The following is an 18,622-nucleotide window of genomic DNA, read 5'->3' as shown; positions in this document are numbered from 1 at the left end:
AGACAGGCAGATCGGAGACACTTGGAGAAATGGGACAGAAATTGTAAAGCATTGTATTTGAAGTCGAGGCACGAAAAAAACGAGTCATGTTGTCATGTGGGTCTAATGGAAACAGGTTAGAGAGACAATCACATAACCAGATGGGAGGTTTAATTCCTGCTACGGTGTCCATGAAAGTTGCCCTGGATAAGAGCATCATGAGCAGGGTGTTTTCGAATTGCCTGAATTTACCCTTAAGTGCATGGGTGTTTTGCTTTTGACTTGTTGTTTTCCAATCATTTATAGATAAATTATGTGTCTGTACATATTTATGCTGTTACCCATAGGCTACTGTTACTACTAAATGATCGTCTTGTTGTCACTACAACATGGCTGTACTGTATGCCTGCAGTGGTTCAATTTGCCAATGGCATCTGAGGTATAGCATTGTCATACTCATACCCCAACTCAAATGATGTGACTGATCACTTGGCACAGAAAATATAGGTCTCATCATCAGCTGCTTTCTGATTATCTTCATTTTCAGTATTGCTGTCTGATAGCACAGAGAGTTGCTTTGCTGCAGTTCCACCAAAGGGCGATTTCCCCTTGAAACTTTGTATTTTTTTTTTTAAATCATTGTATTGGTACTTTTACTAAAGTGAAGATTTTGAGTACTTCTTCCAACATAGGTTGCTGTGACATGAAGCAACTTCTATAGCCTTTTGTATGCATTGATTTGTAGAACCAGCGACACAGAATGAGGCTAATCAGGAAAAAACATGACTTGCAATTCCAAAACCTGCATAAGGTGAAAATAAAGTATTATTCTCATATATACCTCGGGTCTCTAAAGACCCTATGAATGTTTACGAGAAAAACAACAGGAACACTAGAAAATTATTAAAACACATAGTTTGAGGAATAACTCTAGGGCTTAACTGAATAAAATGAGTTGAATTATACAGCATGTTCTTTGTCTCTGAAGACCCGGGGTATGTGTTTAAAGGTTTAAGACATAGCCACAGTTATAATTTTACTGAGCTTAAATGAGCCCATGCTTTATATAGTCCTGTACAACTGTACAGCCTCCATAGTGGGAAACTCTGATCACGTACTAACCTTAGAGAGCCACAGTGAACCACAGATAGCCACAGATAAGGCCTCCATTAGGGCTGTTATTTTAAAGCATCTCACCCGTTAATGGACTCCCCTGGCCCAGCCACAGACCCACTATCTTATCCTCACAGGCCCAGTTAACCAGTCTGAGTCTGGCTTCCTACAGGTGTGAGACTGTCTGAAACCACAGTCAGTCCTCACAGAGCCCCTGCTGAGGGTGTGGTAAGGCCCTGATGTGTTGTCAGCTCCACAACAACTATTAATACCTCTGCAATGCCTACTTTGGAGAGGTTTACAAATACTTATTTATTTAAGTGAGAGAAATAAAAAGAAACAATATATGCAGTCCTATAGACTGCAAACTGCTTTCCTCATGTATTAATATTTAGGTCTACCATAAACCAAATGACTTATATATCACATAATATACTACTACTACTACTACTACTACTACTACTACTAATAATAATAATAATAGTATAATTGTAGATTATTGAAGTGTTAAAAGTATGATAAAGTTGTTTGTAGCTTCACATTTAGTGGTATAATCGTTTCATCTGACTCTCAAGAAGGTGTTTCTCAAAATGTCATAATATTCCTTTATTAATCAATTAGACCAGTGAAAGAATTATTTCACAAGTTGGATCAATGACTTATTTAAGTAAAAATATCAAAGACATTAGCTGGCTCTATGTTCTTAAAAGTGTTGATGTGTTGCTGTTTATTTGGTCTCATATCATCACTGTGAACTGAATGTATTTGGGTTTTGGACTTTTGGTCGGACTAAACAACCAATTTAAAAATGTCACTCTCTTTTTTGCAGCTCTCAGATTTTGACAAAGTCAGAGCCACCTGAAAGGTCAAGCCTTTGTTGCTTACATGTACAGAATAATGAGCGGTGACAGAAATGCCTTCATCAGCTGACGATGGCGTGCACCTTTCCAGATACTGGACAAAACAGAAAGGTAGCATCCATTACAATGTAGTTCTTCTAACATCCTGTTGTACAGTTGTTGTCCTCAATGGTCACTATGGAAAAGAAGCTGCTATTAGCGCCTTAAAAGCCCACACAGTGAAGCCTGGTAATGAGATGTACGGGGGGTCTTAAAAGCTTCAACAAGGTTTATTAAACAACTGATGTATTGGTATGATGTGCTTGCTTGACACTGAAATTAATGCTAAATCTATGTTCAGTCTAAGTTTTTTTTCTCCAAAAAAAAAAAAAAAAGGCAAAATTTACAAACAGGTAACGTCACTTTACAACCAGTACATTGAAGAATTACATTCCTATTTTAACACCATGCACTTTAAAATAATGAAAAACAATATATGTGTATTGGTACTATGAAAGACGTGATTGAATTTTAGTCTGAATGCCAAGCAGGCACTTGGCAAGGATTCAGTATTCAAGCAGCTTTGATAGTATTTCAGCAGTAGTTGCTCCCTCATGTAGAGCTCGCTTGAGGTCCTCAAGGTGGTCTGAGTATTGGTTACGTGGGGACGAGGATGATTTCCAAAACACACCGCAATTTCAAAATCCAAGGTAAGCACTGTTTTTTATTACCACGATTCCAAATAAAACACTACAATACTGAACCTTGTGATCTTTTCACCATTCAATGTTTTTTCTCAGTGTTCATGTTTCACAGCATCATAGAAAAATAATTGGTTCTGTATGTACAACAACAATGGTGATAGAAACCTGTTAACAGCATTATGTACAATAACATTTGTTGCCTGATCAACAATGAAAAGTACCTGTCACATTTGCATTGGTGAGTGTTGACATACTGAATGTTGACTTCAACGAAAAGTTTGATCAAGCATTAATAGGATGGTGACATATTCATGAGATATGACAGTTATTTATTATTAATACACAGTTTGTTTTTTACCCAAAATGAGAAGAGAAAAAAAGAACATTCTTCTTTTTAAACACCAAAAACATTCTAAAAACCAATGAACCAAATAAACAACTTTCTAAAAACCAGTAAACAACTTTCTAAAGGCACACCTAACTATCCGGCTCCAAGACATCATTACTTTTTAAAGACATTGGTAGTAGGAATCTGAAAACTTGCAGAATCTTCATTAGTGACGCTCTCAGATAGCCGTGATGACACAGTGCAGTTAAGGATTTCTGAACACAGTCAATCATTTAGGGAAAACTCCTACATTCATTTAAAATCAATGGCAGAGTTTCGATTACTTGCTTCTTCCTTTCCTGCAAACACTTCTTTCACTTCTTCAAAAAGCCTGTTATAAATAAACTTCCGTACAGATCCAAAGAGCTGCCTCACACTTCCATACTGTAATTCCTGTTTCACTAATATGGAACATTGTGAGATTAATCCAGGAGGACGTTATAGCTGCACTCTATTCATTTTTTTTAATATAATGGTTTGAAGTATTCAGGTTAATATTTGTTTCCAAACATCTCAAGAAATCCACCTTAACAACTAGAGCCCGACCAATAAATTGGCAGATCAACTTCTCACAGATATATTATTATCTGCCTATACGCCAGCTGATCATTCACAAGAAACTGTTACAGAAATGCCAAAGATACGTTTGAGGTATTTTAGAAATCGAGTATCCATTACATAGTTTGTCCATCAGAGAGAACTGATAAGTAAAACTTGTAAATGCCTAAATTATATGTTTTCTAATAGCCAAATTTGAGGAATTATAATACGGTTTATACTGTGTGTGTGTGTGTGTGTGTGTGTGTGTGTGTGTGTGTGTGTATGTATATATATATATATATATATATATATATCTGTTTGTTTTGATTTTGTATTTATTTGGTTTCTTACTACCAAAAAAAAATGGGTTTTACAGATCGCTTAAATCATTAAGGCTTATAAAAAGATAATTAAACAATAATGATGTTCCTCAGTCAGCAGCGCACCACAGAACGGACGTTGACGGCGCAACACCGGCTCTCAAATGTCAGTCACCAGCTGGGGTTAGAAACGCCCACCAAGAGGCTCCAAGCTTAGACACGGTTTCTACAAATATGTCTGCAGTGTTTAATCCTCTTTTTAAATATTGGAAAAATATACACAACAGCTGAAATATCATTATAGTTTACATTTCCTTACACCAAAAGTGATGAGAAATTAAATTTCAGTTTGACTTTAAAACCAAAGATCAAATGTTTTAACCCTGAAATATAAATATCAGTATGGGCTTCACAGATCCAGTATTGGTCGGGCTCTGTTAACGGCATCACTTCCTGTTATTTGAATGTACTTGAGACACTGATATGGAGAGAGGGTGAGCAGCAGTCATGACAACAGTCTTGTATTTAGATTGCAGACCATCGCAGAGACATGCCTTGCAATATTCTAGTTATAAATGCTCTTCTGTTTATTTGTTTGGTTTGTCCAGCAGCTAAGCGGCAGTCTGAGCAGCACAGTGGATGCACGGCTAGCAGCTGGCTGACACAGTGTGAGTGCTTTGATTTCAATGTTGTCCTTGCACAGACCTCACACACCGATCTCCCTGCTTGGACACGACAAGGTCCCCAAAGCCACACCTTGTCGTGTCGCCCGAATGGCAGGTGCAGCTTCTCTCAAACCTGTGGCGAGCTGTAAAAAGAGACGGCCTTCATAATGGAAGATAAGCCGCTGCTGCCTGGATCTCTGTATTAGCTGGCCAGGCTGTTACAGGAAGAGGCGTATGTTGTGCTGTGGTAAGAGCCACCTGGCGAGGGTGTGGAGAGCCAGGAACAGTTAGGATGAGGATAGAGTGGTGGGGGAGAGATATGAGGCGAGGGATCAGACGCTTAGGGTCATGTTACGGAGCAGCCACTGCTGAGCGCGGCTGCCGTTGCAGTCTCTCAAGGTGGGGACCATCTTGTCCTCCTCAGACGGCATGTCCAAACACTGGTTGCTGTTCACATGCAGCAGGGTGAGTCGCTGGAGAGAGAAGGACGAAAACACAGGCACTTACATGTAAACGTATACACATTTATGTACAAACACACACAATACATATTTTTTTTCAGTTTTTGTTATTTTAAACTCTTCTCGGGAGAAAGTTGAATCCACCTGGATGACTAAGATGAACCTTCACAGACACACTTCCAAATATTGATTTCCCACATTTTACAAAAATACATTCCGACCCAAGTATATGGCCTGAGCTTGTTACACTCAGTAACTGTAGCTGGAGCAGGGAAAAACAATAGGCACATCAAGAGAACAGGATGTTCTAGTCGAGAAAAAGTGAGTCGTTCCCCTTATACAACACAATGTGCACTGAGACTGCTCAGAGGATTGAGGCTCTCGTCGGTGTGGAGACTGTTGTCCTCATGACCATTTTACAGGGAGGATTTCTTTGTGAACCACTGTTGAGCACCAGAAGCATTAAAAAAAAAAAAAAAAAAATCAATAAAAGAGACTAGAAATAACTAATTTCTCTACTCCAGAAGGACTGGAACTTACATCTAATGCTTATGTTTAAGCTGCATTAAGTCATATTTTGGACATTTGAGATGTATCAAATGAGTTGTTGTAATCAAAAATGGTTAGAATGGGTAAACCCAGCCCGATCTGCCGACAATTTGATTTCAATTTTGCGGGGACCAATCACAAACTGTCTTATCCACCTGGCGCGCTATTGGCGGGTTTAACACGATGACGATAGAGAAGCGACCAAGCAGCTTCTCGTTTACATTCAACATAGTGGCCACCGAAGCGCAGCAACCTGATGATGCCGCTGTCGCTGCTACGTCACCCAGTTCACACGCAATCATAAGGTAATGTAAGTCAATGGAGGCCAAATAGCGTTGATAAACACGATAGAAATCGAGTATGCGTCTTGATAACACGGCAATAATGGCATACGAATTGCCGTGTCATACACTCGCCACTTCATGAGGTCAGTCTGCCAATTGCATACAGAGTATTTTGAACTATGTCCGTTGATCACGCCTCTTTTACATGTCATTTAGCCAACGCTTTTATCCAAAGCGACTTACAATTAAGTGCGTTCAACCTTGAAAGTGCAAACTCCAGACAAGTAGTAAGTGCAAGTACATTAGCTTTAAATAAGTAATACTACAAAGAGCTATATGAAAGTGCAGCATCAAGAAATATCTATCTATCTATCTATCTATCTATCTATCTATCTATCTATCTATCTATCTATCTATCTATCTATCTATCTATCTATCTATCTATATCTATCTATCTATCTATCTATCTATCTATCTATCTATCTATCTACAGGGAGCTCATTCCACCATTTAGGAGCCAGGACAGCAAACAAGCCTCTTGTGCAGTAGAAAATACAGAGCAGACTCCCCAGACTAATGTTCAATCTTAAAAGATTGAGCTTGGTCTGGTGATAGCCAGACTAAAAAATGGTTGCTAGTAGCACCAATACCAAGGACAATCAACATCTCATCTGCAGCTCATCATTTCTGTTGCTTTTGGCTCAATGTTGGAGTCTGGAGTTGGCCGGCGAACATTGGACACAGAGGTGCAGTCAGGTTGTGGGACTGTACACTATAGTAGGAGGAGGCCAAATGTCCACGCAGCTTAAAATATTAAACTCTTGAAATGACAGACATGTTCTAATCTTGACTTTGCAACAACTGATGTTTTGGCCACTTGGGCACAGCAGAAACAAGCTGTGAAGACAACACTGACATATTATCCTTTTTAAGTCAATAGGGTGATCGTGTTAGCAAACAGTTGCCTATTTACACATCCAGGTTAATAGTAAGTTCAATATTCACTCTCCTTTAAGCTCCGTTTTTGGTCTCCACCATCTCCTGAGGAAAATGTCTGGCTCTTCATAGCTTAAATATGCTCACCAGCTAGTCACTAACTTTGTTGCGGGCCAGAAAACCAAAACAATGAGATAAAAGGCGCTATAAATCTCAATAGAGCTGGGGGGAACTGCAGTGGCAGGTACTTTTATGCATTGTGAGAAAACCCATATTTCCCAAAATGGGATATGTAGTTTGTTCAAATGGCTTCCATGTACAGCTAATGGTTGTGTGAAACCCAAACGTTGGTAAAAGTGACCAATAAACACCATTAGTGACAAAAGTAATGCTTCCTATTAATTACTACATCAATATTATTGCTCCTATACTAGTTTAAACCTCATTCAATACTATGCAATCTATAGACTTTATATTTAATATAGTGACACCTCCCAGAGGCCTTTAGCCTGCCTGTGTACAGTTGTGAATTGACACCTTAATGCTAATCCGTGATTATTAACAAAACAGAAATTATGGTCATTTCTCTTTTGCATAAGGAATGATAAGCTCATGAGTTATTTTATCAAAATGAAAGGTTAAAAGAAGATAACAAAGAGGCTTACTGGAACACTTGAATAAAACTCAGCCATTGTTAATGTTATTAGTAACATCTTCAGCTGATTGACATCACTTCATCCTCAAACTGTTTCAGCAATATCATTAATAATTAATAGACTTAACTGGCTCAGATGATTATTTAAGGGTGGATTTAGATTTAAATGCTGCTGACCTCAAACAGTCCTGTTATTTTTGGAGTTTACTCTGCAGTATACCACATCCTCCCAAATGTATCTCCAGCTCCACTCCCACATTGTCCCCTCTCCTCTGCAAGTTCTGTCCGTTTGCTCGTCTATCACATGAACTAGAAAAGACAGAACAAGCACTTTTAAAATGTCCCGACTGGAAAACACGCCTGTTGTGATGAGCTGAACTCAAGCACCACATGAGCAAGTAACACAGAAATTGGAGGCTATCTGCCACCAAGGCTCTAGAGGTAACACCCTCCCCTCCCCCACCCACCCACCCCTGCTCTCAATGGCCTTGATTAACCATTTATGTTCATTCCTTCAGAAGTAACACGCTTCCGCAATTTTGCTGCTCACTTGAGTTGCTCTTCTCATCCTAATGATCACATGCAGAGAAGTAGAAGAGAAGTAGGGAAGCTAAAGTTAGTTTGTGAGGAGAAGCAGAGAGGAAAACAATGGCATGAGAGAAACTTACATTTATACACTTAAATTACAGTATGTTAAAAATGAAATGCTAGGTGCCGCTAAGACACCATTAGGTTTTGTAATGTTTGTAAATTACACATAATTTGTTTTGTTAAAAAAAAAATAAAATAAAATAAAAAAAAAAAAGCAACTTGCAAGATACAAGATCACAAAATTAGAGATAACCTCAGTTCTACCAGTCTGCACCCAGTTATCTTGGGAGTAATTTTCAAACTAAACAGCACAAATGAAAGAAAAATACATGTTAATATCTACAAACCACAGTCTGCATGCAACATTCAAATATGAGCATTGGCATGATTTATCTTGAGTTGCAGTTGAGGGATAATTCTATATTAAAACAAGATTGTGCTCAGACTGTTGACAGAGGATATTCAGACTAATGAGCCCACAGAGGTCAGGCTCAGGCCATGTTTGATCTTAAGCTATAAAACACAAGTGCCTGACATTCGCTGCCTGGATACGGAGAAGTGCACACACACATACATTTCTCCTGAAATACACATTGCAGACCACACTACAGGGCACATTTGTTCAAACAGTTCAAGAACAAAGAGAGCAGGTGGCAATAAACCTTATCCACCTGCCAAAAAACTGAAGACAAAAAGAAAAAGGGATAGCGCTACACTTCAGACATTTTAATTTTCTTGCTTTGTTAAAAAGATAATTAAAAAATTAGCTAGTTTTAAGAATAGGTAAATTAAATCAGAAATGTTTACTCAGTGATTTGCAGAATTTGCAAATTACTTAATTTAAAAAAGGTTCTCGTACATGGAGCTTCTCTGAATTGGAGGTAGATCTGATCTAAAAATCATATGAACCTGGTTTAGCCAATAACGAGAATATTTTTATTTTTATTCTAAGATCCAAACCTACTCTAGTGGCAGAGATGACAGAAGAAGAGTATAACGGCGGAGGGTAGAAAAACCATTCCACATTTAATGAAAATACTAGAAATGTAGAGGTCTTGTCCTTTGCTCATAATTATTTCATGCCCCCTTTGGGGCAGAGAAAACTCCCATCTCAGCCTTCCAGCAAACCAACCAGCGTCTCCGGAGAAAGTCGTAGAGTGTGTGCACAGCTGAGACCAGCTAATTAAATGAGGACCATTTCTAACCGTAAGCCTCAGCTGAGGAACATTATCCTCTTTGTCACCAAGCAGCATAGTGGACCTGCTGAAAGGGACAAGAGTACCTGTTTGACCTGATCTTGTGCTGACTCTGGTTATCCAGAGGGCTGGGCTGCTTTTTGTGGGAAATACAAAAACAGCAGATTCCTTTTATCTCAAGGCAGAGTCAGGCAACAGTCTCATTTGCTCTAATGGTGCCCTGCTCTTGTGTACGCGCTCTCCTCTGGTGCTGGCTATACCACGAGGACCTCTGAGTGTGAACAGCAAATCAGGCCATCTAACAGCAGGTCACTTTACTGCCGCAACTCTGACACACACCAGCAGCCCTGGGAGCTTCTTACCCAATTTACCCTGCTTGCACACAAAAACTGTGGCATGCGACAATGAAATTGCTCTTTAGCTTTTTGAGAAATACAACAGTGCAGGACTCTGAGGTGCAAACACCATATAACGCAGCAGAACAGAATAGGCTACAGACAAAATGAAAAAGCAGGAAAAACAACAACCTTGAAAACGGACAGAAATGCTGAGCCAAAAAAAACGTTCCTTACAAAAGTATGTAAATAAGAAGGCAGAGTGACGAAGAGCACTGTTAATTGGGATTCACCGGTTTTACAATATGTACATGGCACACAGTGTACACAGCTGCTTCAGGCCCATAGGAGAGTGGCCTGAGAGGCCAGGGACATGAAAGGCAGGTTCATAATGAATGATCACTTCAAAAGAACTTGTAAACAATGGTAAGCACATTTCAATCAGCCATGCACGTAGATAATCAGCTAAAAATAAACACGCCCTCCATCTCAGGCATCATTCCCCAAACGCAGGCAGTCCAGGGGACAGCCAGGGAAATTCCAAATCAAAATTAAATATTTATGTTGGAAAATAAATGTCAAATTAGATGTAATTTAGCATGAAGACTGGCTAAAGGTCTTGCATATAGCATCTTATACACAGAACTGTCTTGATGGGACATCTGTCATTGCTTGATGTGCCTCTGCCCCTGTCGTCATTCGTTCCCACTGAAAGGTCACCGGTAAAAGCTACTTAATGCTTCCTAAAACAATTTGCATGCACATTCTGACTAATACCTGAAAGATCAACATTATAACAACAAGCTCTGCATTCATCTGCCCTCCCTGACAAAAAGAACATAAAAAGTCCTCTTAAAAAACAGACAGACACAACAATCAGCTACATACAGTAGGTGCCTAATAAAGCCCAAACAGGTCAAACTAATCTACTTCTAACAACCACTACACAGCAGCTAAAATGACCACCAGCTTCTACTCTCAGCCTAAGTTGTACTAACCTGCTCACCTCAGACCCTACAGCTTAGAGTGAATAATCAGTGGGACTGAAGTAAAAGTGTCTTGCGACGTCCACACGTGTGTAGTTGTGGAGGACCCAGGCCTGTAAGGGACTGTTGTCACAGTACTCCACTGTGGGGCCGTAGGTGCCGTCCTCCAGACGGTTGATGGTCAGACATGATTGGGTGATGATGTGGAGGAAGGTGTGCTTCTGCGGCGAGCCAGGATTGAAAGGAACAGATGGTGGTGAAGGTAAGTCCAAGAGTCAGTCAATCGGTTATTGTTAAATTAATCCATCTGTTCTTCACAGCCAACTTTTCCATTTTAATATGAGGTGATTGTTTTCAATGACAGTGAATTTAAATAGAAAAAGGTGTGTTGTTTATTTAAGGTGTGACTTAATTCCGGCATACTATACTGTCAACACTGAGTTTATGAGAGACATAACGTTTTGATCATGGACATGTGTTAGGCATCAAATTCACAGTATAAATAAATAAAAAAAATAAAGAAACTTTAAAGCCACAGGATGTCACAACCAATCAAAAAGGGGAAGCACATATCAAAACATCTGAGCCAAATTCCACCTGAAATACCACGTACAAATTTGATCACCATAACCTTAAAATAAGACATTAACATTGCACAAAGTATTTAAAAATTTGTACAATACAGATATAAATAGTAAAATCAAATTTCTTGTTTATACTATAAAAGATTAGATAGGCAATGCACAGCAATTTTTTTTATTGTTGGTTAGTGGTTAATGTCTGATCAGCCTCCTATCTTTTGCAGAATGAAAATTACATTTATTTTTGTATTGTATGGATTTTGACATATATGGTTGGTCTTATTTTAAGGATGTTTTTATCAATTATTGATGTGGTAATTGAGGTGAAATTTGGCTCAGATGTTTTGATATTTGCTTCCCTTTTTTTATTGGTTGATACAACGTGTGGCTTTATGCCGCGTTGATGTCATATCAGGGTTATTTCAATTAAGAGTTTCCGAGTGTAAATAGCATTCACGTCAACCATCAAGTTTTAATTACGACTGGAGAAACTCGGAAATCTCCGATATATAGCCGACTTGGCACTTACGAATAAGGAAGTGCCTAATAACAAAACAAATAGACAGTAATTCTGTCACAGAAGAGTCAAAGTCATTAACATGGGAATCTTTCCTATCTCTGCCATGCATCCCATATGACGTGAAGGCGATATTAGTAAAGTTGTTTTTTCATATTGTGAATTTGATGTCCATGATGAAATTGTTATGTCTCTTAATAGTGCTCACAGTGTGCAGGAACTCAAACTTTTTTTTTTCATGTGATTGCATTTTCCAACACACCTTTCCAGTAGGGCTGGGCGATATGGAGAAAAATCAGATATAAAAATATTTTGGACCAAATACCTCAATGTCAATACTGCGACGATATTGTAAGGTTGACAATTGGTGCTTTCACAAAATATCTTCACATTTAGATTTTAGATAAATAACCATCGTAATGTGGATATAATGACTAAGTGGTTAAAGGCAAATAATAGAACAGCTAGAACACTCTGGTAAGTTAAAAAAAATGACATTTTAGTGTAATGCAGCCTTTAAAACCAGGAAAAGACTAAACCTACCATATAACGATATTACGATTCTTCAAAATCTAAGATGATATCTAGTCTCATATCACAATATCGATATAATATTGATATATTGCCCAGCCCTACTTTCCAGCTGTGAATTAGATAACACTGAAAAACATAGCAGACTTATCTTTGTCGCTGGAAAAATACAGTAAGTAAACCATTAGTCTCTACTACACTAACGCAAAACTTCACATGTATACCAAAGTAAAAAGCAGAGCTGGATAAATTCGGCAGATTTTCCCATTTAAACTTAAACTCTGTAAGTAAGATTAGGGGAATAAGTTTGACCGCCTCAATGTATGTAACAATGTATATTCATGAGCGATTGTTTGACAAAGCAGAGTGAACACAGCTTATTTCTGGCTGAAACAGCAGAGCAGGTGAAAAAGAAGAAAGGCTGTCTGTCACAGCTGTGAATGAATACAGCAGGAATACGGAAGAGTCAGGTATTCCTGTGAAAGTCAAACTGTTGAGCAGATGAAATGTTAATGGTACTGTAATCACCCAGGATTCGGTCCCTGTCCATCACACTTGGGCTTAAAATAACCTTGGCCACTGACAGCGATGAAACCCCAATGCTGTTTACAACAGAGACCAGTCCTCTTCATTTATGAATTATTCAATTTGTCCATATTAAGAATTCACCCAGAGAACAAAGTGTAATGAAAGGACTTCTCCTAGGGTTTGTTTCATGCTTGATGAAAAGGCCTCAAGGCTTCCTCACCTTGTCATAGCTACATGTCAGCGATATGAAATCTCAATCACTGACAGATAACACCGTGGGCCCTATCTTGCACTCAACACAATTGCCTTTGTACACGGACGCATGTATCATTCCTATTCAGCGCAGCACAGCGGACTTTTCTCTCCACAGACACACGTCAGTAAATTAAGGAATGTATTTGCGCCCCCGGGGGCGGTTCAGCAAAAAGAGGAGGCGTGTTCAGGCGCAAACCTTCCCTGTTGCTATTTTGCAGTTTCAGAAAACAATTCTGCCACAGACCAGGAAAAACCTGGTCTAAAGTCAGTGGCGCTAGTCTAAAATCAGTGGCGCTAGTCTAAAGTCAGTGGTGCGTTATTCAAATGCTATTTTAGGGGCGCATGCTTGGCCATAATGTAGCGTGCGCACAACGCGCATACACTTTGCTTCTCTCATCTACACGGACGCAGCAGTTCCCATTTTTGCAAACCATACATAATTACATGAAAAATATATTACTGAAAATGTGCTTCAGGTGTTTTGATAGGTCAGGAGGCACTTTACAGTACAGTCCTCAAAAAGTCGCAGCATTCTTTGTGGCTTGTTGTGTTTTACACAACATTTCCATGAATCATGGATGTGTTGATGACATAAATGAGAAAATATTAGAGGACTTAAGGAGACGTGATGTTGAACTACGGCGGGATTGGACACTCCGGCGGGATCTGGTCCGGGAGCAGCAATGCGCTCCTGGTGTAGCGGGTGGACGGAGATGGAGTGGGGGGAAGAGGAAGGGGCACAGCAGGAGCAGGTGGTGCGTTTGGAGGCCCACGCTCCATGGCTGCAGCAATCCTCTCCATACTGAGGAGATGCGCCCGAGAGGCCGCAGCAACATCGCCAACCGGTCAAGACGGGCATTTATTACTTTGCCGCATCCCGGACAGCTCCCGCCGGCATGTGCCAGGCAAATCCGCCGTTATAAAATAGCAATCCGCCATGGAACAAGCGCGCCTGCTCTTAAAAGTAATGCGAGATGACGCTCCGATTGGTTTATTGCACGTTACGCCCAAACCACACCTAGCTACTTCAGACCAACCCATTTTAGATTTGCGTCAGACGCAAGAGTCATTTATCCCGCCATTATAATAGCAACAGCGCCGGAGATCCACCCACAAAGCTACTTGCGTTTCACGTTTAATACTTGCGTTTCAGATCGTTAAAATAGGGCCCTGTATTCAGTGCAGTCTTTTCTAACCGTCTCCCAGTGGTTTAAAAGAAAATGCATAAATTGTTAATGTAAAAGATGCTTTTTGTGTTGTATAATCCTTAATGTACTTCAGGTTTTGAGTCAACAGGGCTTGAGGAGAATATCTTCGTTCTCCTATGAGATTCAAAATGTCTCTGTTTAAAGAGCCAGCAACATCTGTGTCTGCGTTTGATAGAATATTTATATTGTAAAACAGCTTGCATAACCAGGAATATTAAGTAAAATGAACCTCTGCAGTTTTTTTACTTTGTCATTCAGCTAATATTTGTTTTTCAAACTAGAAGGAGTTTCTATAATTTTGGCCAGCCCATTTATCTCCAAACTGATCATGCAGTTGAATCAACACCTCTCTAACATAACATACTTTTTTTTGCAGGACTGTTGCATTAGACTGCATTCGTTTTAGATACATGTACCTGACTGACTGTATTTGCTTTGCTCAATTTTGTGTGATGAGTAAATAAATATAATTAATTTTAAAGAATCAAAATACATTAAAGACTTGACTTCACTCCTCTGCCAAAATATAATAAACCATAAATCATCTACTCTAATAACCACTGACACTTACACAGAGTTATGGGATAAATCACAACACTCAAAGACTCAAACTATTGGGCAATATTCAGGAACGACGACTTCGACAGCTTACCTCAAAATCATATTCCCACTTGCCAACATACTAAGTGAAAGGAGAGAACATGAGAGGAGAGACTCAGCTGCTTGGGGTAGAAAAAGCAACTCAACTTCTGTGCTGCTAAAAAACTGACACACAGCACCATCTGGTGGCAACAAACGGGTACTCCTTTTCCTACTTTGCACAACCCAAATCCTCCCCAATGACACACAGGAAAACACAATCAATCAGCCGTTCTTCAAAGTCATTTTTCCAAACATCAGGCATCAGGAAGCAGAGAATGTCCGCCTGCAAATGCAGCCAGGTTATGGATTATTTGGCGGCTTTGGAGGAATATGAATCCTACCTCGGCATCGTACTCGAACATCTGATTGCCCTTCATGTGGTGACACTTGAGCATGACAACGGGTCCGTTGATGCGCGAGACGTCCAGACAGAGGTCATCTGTCCTAATTTCTTTATCCGCCGTGTAAGAGAACACCTGGGAAACAAGACGTCTCTATCAGAAGATGAAGCATCAACATCATTAGCTTAGCTTTCTAGAAATGTATGCAATCATAGTGCTGAAAAGTGGCTTTAATGAGAGCATATGTGAATAATTTACACTTTTATCCGTGATTTTATTTTTGATTTACAGTCTTCATGGTTTTTGTTAGGGATAGACCTATTATCGGCCCTGGCTTATTATCGGGCCGTTTTTTGGCAGTTTGAAGATTATCTGTATCTACGTTTTATTTGCCTGATATCCGATAAAGTTAATGAATTAAAAAGTGCGCTATTTTGGCTGCGCTACAGCTCTGTGTCTGTCCCTCTTCTTCGGTTTCACTCACCACTGAGTCCGACTTAATGTCCCGCCCACAACACTATCTGATCTTTTATTTTGAAAGTTTCTCATTCATTAAATAATTGCTTAAAGCATTTAAAAAAAAAAAGTTTTGTTTTGGAGTTTGTAAAATTCCCAAATCTTAATTTTAAAAGGGGGACTATGCAGTTTTTTTTAGCTTAATTTACCTTAATTGAACAGCTTCGGAGTCATTGGAATGGTTATATGACTTTTTTCGAGTTGAACGGTGGTCAGCTCGCTCCCCCCTAGCGCCTGTGAGCTGAAAAACCACCCTTGCAACTTTGGGCCAGCGTGATATCACGTCTCGAAATGCAACGAATTGCTTCACGGCACTGCACACATACGCCCATTCAGTTACTGGCTAACAAGGTAGCGATGAAGTTTTTCACACTATTATCATGGCTGAGCTGGCAAAAAAAAAGCAGAAAGCTAGGAAAGCATTGTCGGAGGAAAAGAGAAAGAGGAAACGGCAGACTGACCAAGCGAGGAGTCAGATGCAAGTAAACATAGGAGCTGCCAAATATCTATTCCGAAGCTGTAGTGGGAGCTCTATAGAGAAACCTGCGAGCAAAAAGCAAGAAAACAGCAAAGAAATGGCCAAAACTGCATAGCGCCCCTTTATAGCAACACCAAAGCACTTTTCCTCTTCGGTCCCCCTACATGTTGGAAGCGGAATTGTCCATTACCGCTATCATATGTCTCATTAGGTCTCATTTGAACTACAGATCCGCTACCCAATCTGGCAAACTTGCATAGTGCGGTTATAGCCGATAGAGGGCCGCAAAGAGAATGCAGAAGTGCCGTTCACCCTTTTATGAGTTGATGAACCACTGAAACCATTTTGGAAATATTATTTTAAAAAGGTACAAAAGAATCTTTGGTGTTGCTTTAAAGATTAAAATTTTCACTGTAAAAAAAATAAATCGGTTCCAAGTATCGGTCATCGGTTTCATTAACTAGTAATAAATCGGTACCAGCCTTGAAAAACCATCGGTCGATCCCTAGTTTTTGTGGTGCCAACCCTAATTTACTGTACAACATTAGCACAGTTTTAGTGCTTTCTACCCCCTTTTCCATGTCCTTCTGTTAGTTCAGGGTGTGTAATGCAGTGCAGCTACACACAATATGCAAGGACAGCAGGAACAATAATTAGACCAAAGTACAATCAAATTCTTGGCACACACCATCCTAAAATGCCAAAGACTTCGCAATGACCCACAGCATGGAGCCAAATCAACAAAGGACTTTACAAACGAGAAAGAAAAACTTGAATTGTATTGAAAATCTGTGGATTGACTTAAAAGTTGGCAATTCACACACACTTTGCGTCCAACCTGATTGAGCTCAAGCTTTCCAGGGAAAAAGAAATCCCAAAGCTCATGTATCGAGGATAAAGAAGAATCAAAGGCTCGGCTTGTTCAAAGTTAATCTAAAAGAGATTTATTCTACATTCCACTTACAACACAAAATACCTTGAAAAGTTTCCAGTTAGTGTTCATAGCACATTGTGTGTAGATACTTTTAAAAACTGAATCCAGATTACAACCAGTAAATATTATATGTATTAAGTGTTACTTTTCCCCTCACCTGGTTTCCACCCATGCCGTGACAGTTGAAAAAGCCAACTTTCTCATTCTCTTTTCTTCCCATGTTGTCCACGCACTGGTTGGTCTCAACATTTCTGATCTACAGGCAGGAAGAAAAAGAAAAAATTACATAAGTTAATTTAACTCTAATTTGAAATTAACTTTCTGTCTCTAGATGCAGTAGGCTAATTTCATACTTATTAGCAACTAAACCAAACAGAAGCCAGCCAAGTCCTGCTCAATGTGTCTCATTAAAAAATAATCATCTTTTTCTCTTCGTGTTCATTACTTTCCTCTTTTTATTGCTACTGTTGAAGTTTTAGGGAACTTTTAGTGTTACACTCAGATTTTATATTATACAGTGCCTTGCGAAAGTATTCGGCCCCCTTGAACGTTTCGACCTTTTGCCACATTTCAGGCCTCAAACATAAAGATATAAAACTGTAATTTTTTGTGAAGAATCAACAACAAGTGGGACACAATCATGAAGTGGAACGAAATTTATTGGATATTTCAAACCTTTTAAACAAATAAAAAACTGAAATATAGGGCGTGCAAAATTATTCAGCCCCCTTAAGTTAATTCTTTGTAGCGCCACCTTTTTCTGCGATTACAGCTGTAAGTGGCTTGGGGTATGTCTATATCAGTTTTGCACATCGAGAGACTGACATTTTTGCCCATTCCTCCTTGCAAAACAGCTCGAGCTCAGTGAGGTTGGATGGAGAGCGTTTGTGAACAGCAGTTTTCAGTTCTTTCCACAGATTCTCGATTGGATTCAGGTCTGGACTTTGACTTGGCCATTCTAACACCTGGATATGTTTATTTGTGAACCATTCCATTGTAGATTTTGCTTTATGTTTTGGATCATTGTCTTGTTGGAAGACAAATCTCCGTCCCAGTCTCAGGTCTTTTGCAGACTCCATCAGGTTTTCTTCCAGAATGGTCCTGTATTTGGCTCCATCCATCTTCCCATCAATTTTAACCATCTTCCCTGTCCCTGCTGAAGAAAAGCAGGCCCAAACTATGATGCTGCCACCACCATGTTTGACAGTGGGGATGGTGTGTTCAGGGTGATGAGCTGTGTTGCTTTTACACCAAACATAACGTTTTGCATTGTTGCCAAAAAGTTCGATTTTGGTTTCATCTGACCACAGCACCTTCTTCCACATGTTTGGTGTGTCTCCCAGGTGGCTTTTGGCAAACTTTAAACGACACTTTTATGGATATCTTTAAGAAATGGCTTTCTTCTTGCCACTCTTCCATAAAGGCCAGATTTGTGCAGTATACGACTGATTGTTGTCCTATGGACAGAGTCTCCCACCTCAGCTGTAGATCTCTGCAGTTCATCCAGAGTGATCATGGGCCTCTTGGCTGCATCTCTGATCAGTCTTCTC

The 18,622-nt window shown here is 39.6% G+C and overlaps 1 protein-coding gene across 5 annotated transcripts in view; it reads right to left on the bottom strand.

Moving 5' to 3' along the window:
• Positions 1-2,206: 2,206 nt before the first annotated feature.
• The window catches only part of galnt13 (UDP-N-acetyl-alpha-D-galactosamine:polypeptide N-acetylgalactosaminyltransferase 13), a 42,501-nt gene continuing 26,085 nt past the window's right edge, over positions 2,207-18,622 (bottom strand). For 2 of the 5 annotated variants that reach the window (XM_039818324.1, XM_039818328.1), the window contains 5 exons: positions 17,230-17,328; positions 15,145-15,279; positions 14,814-14,843; positions 10,554-10,762; positions 4,948-5,021 (listed from right to left, as the gene is read on the bottom strand). In XM_039818324.1, the coding sequence (XP_039674258.1) occupies positions 10,577-10,762; positions 14,814-14,843; positions 15,145-15,279; positions 17,230-17,328 (450 nt within the window). In that variant the 3' untranslated portion in view covers positions 4,948-5,021; positions 10,554-10,576. Of the gene's footprint in view, positions 5,022-10,553; positions 10,763-14,813; positions 14,844-15,144; positions 15,280-17,229; positions 17,329-18,622 lie in introns of all 5 variants that reach the window. The other 3 variants (XM_039818325.1, XM_039818326.1, XM_039818327.1) reach the window with 3 other exon arrangements.

The sequence above is a fragment of the Perca fluviatilis genome, chromosome 12 (genome assembly GCF_010015445.1).
Source record: "Perca fluviatilis chromosome 12, GENO_Pfluv_1.0, whole genome shotgun sequence".
Lineage (NCBI taxonomy): Eukaryota > Metazoa > Chordata > Actinopteri > Perciformes > Percidae > Perca > Perca fluviatilis.
The sequence above is the reverse complement of the archived record's forward strand: the minus strand, read 5'-3'. Positions and strand labels throughout refer to the sequence as shown.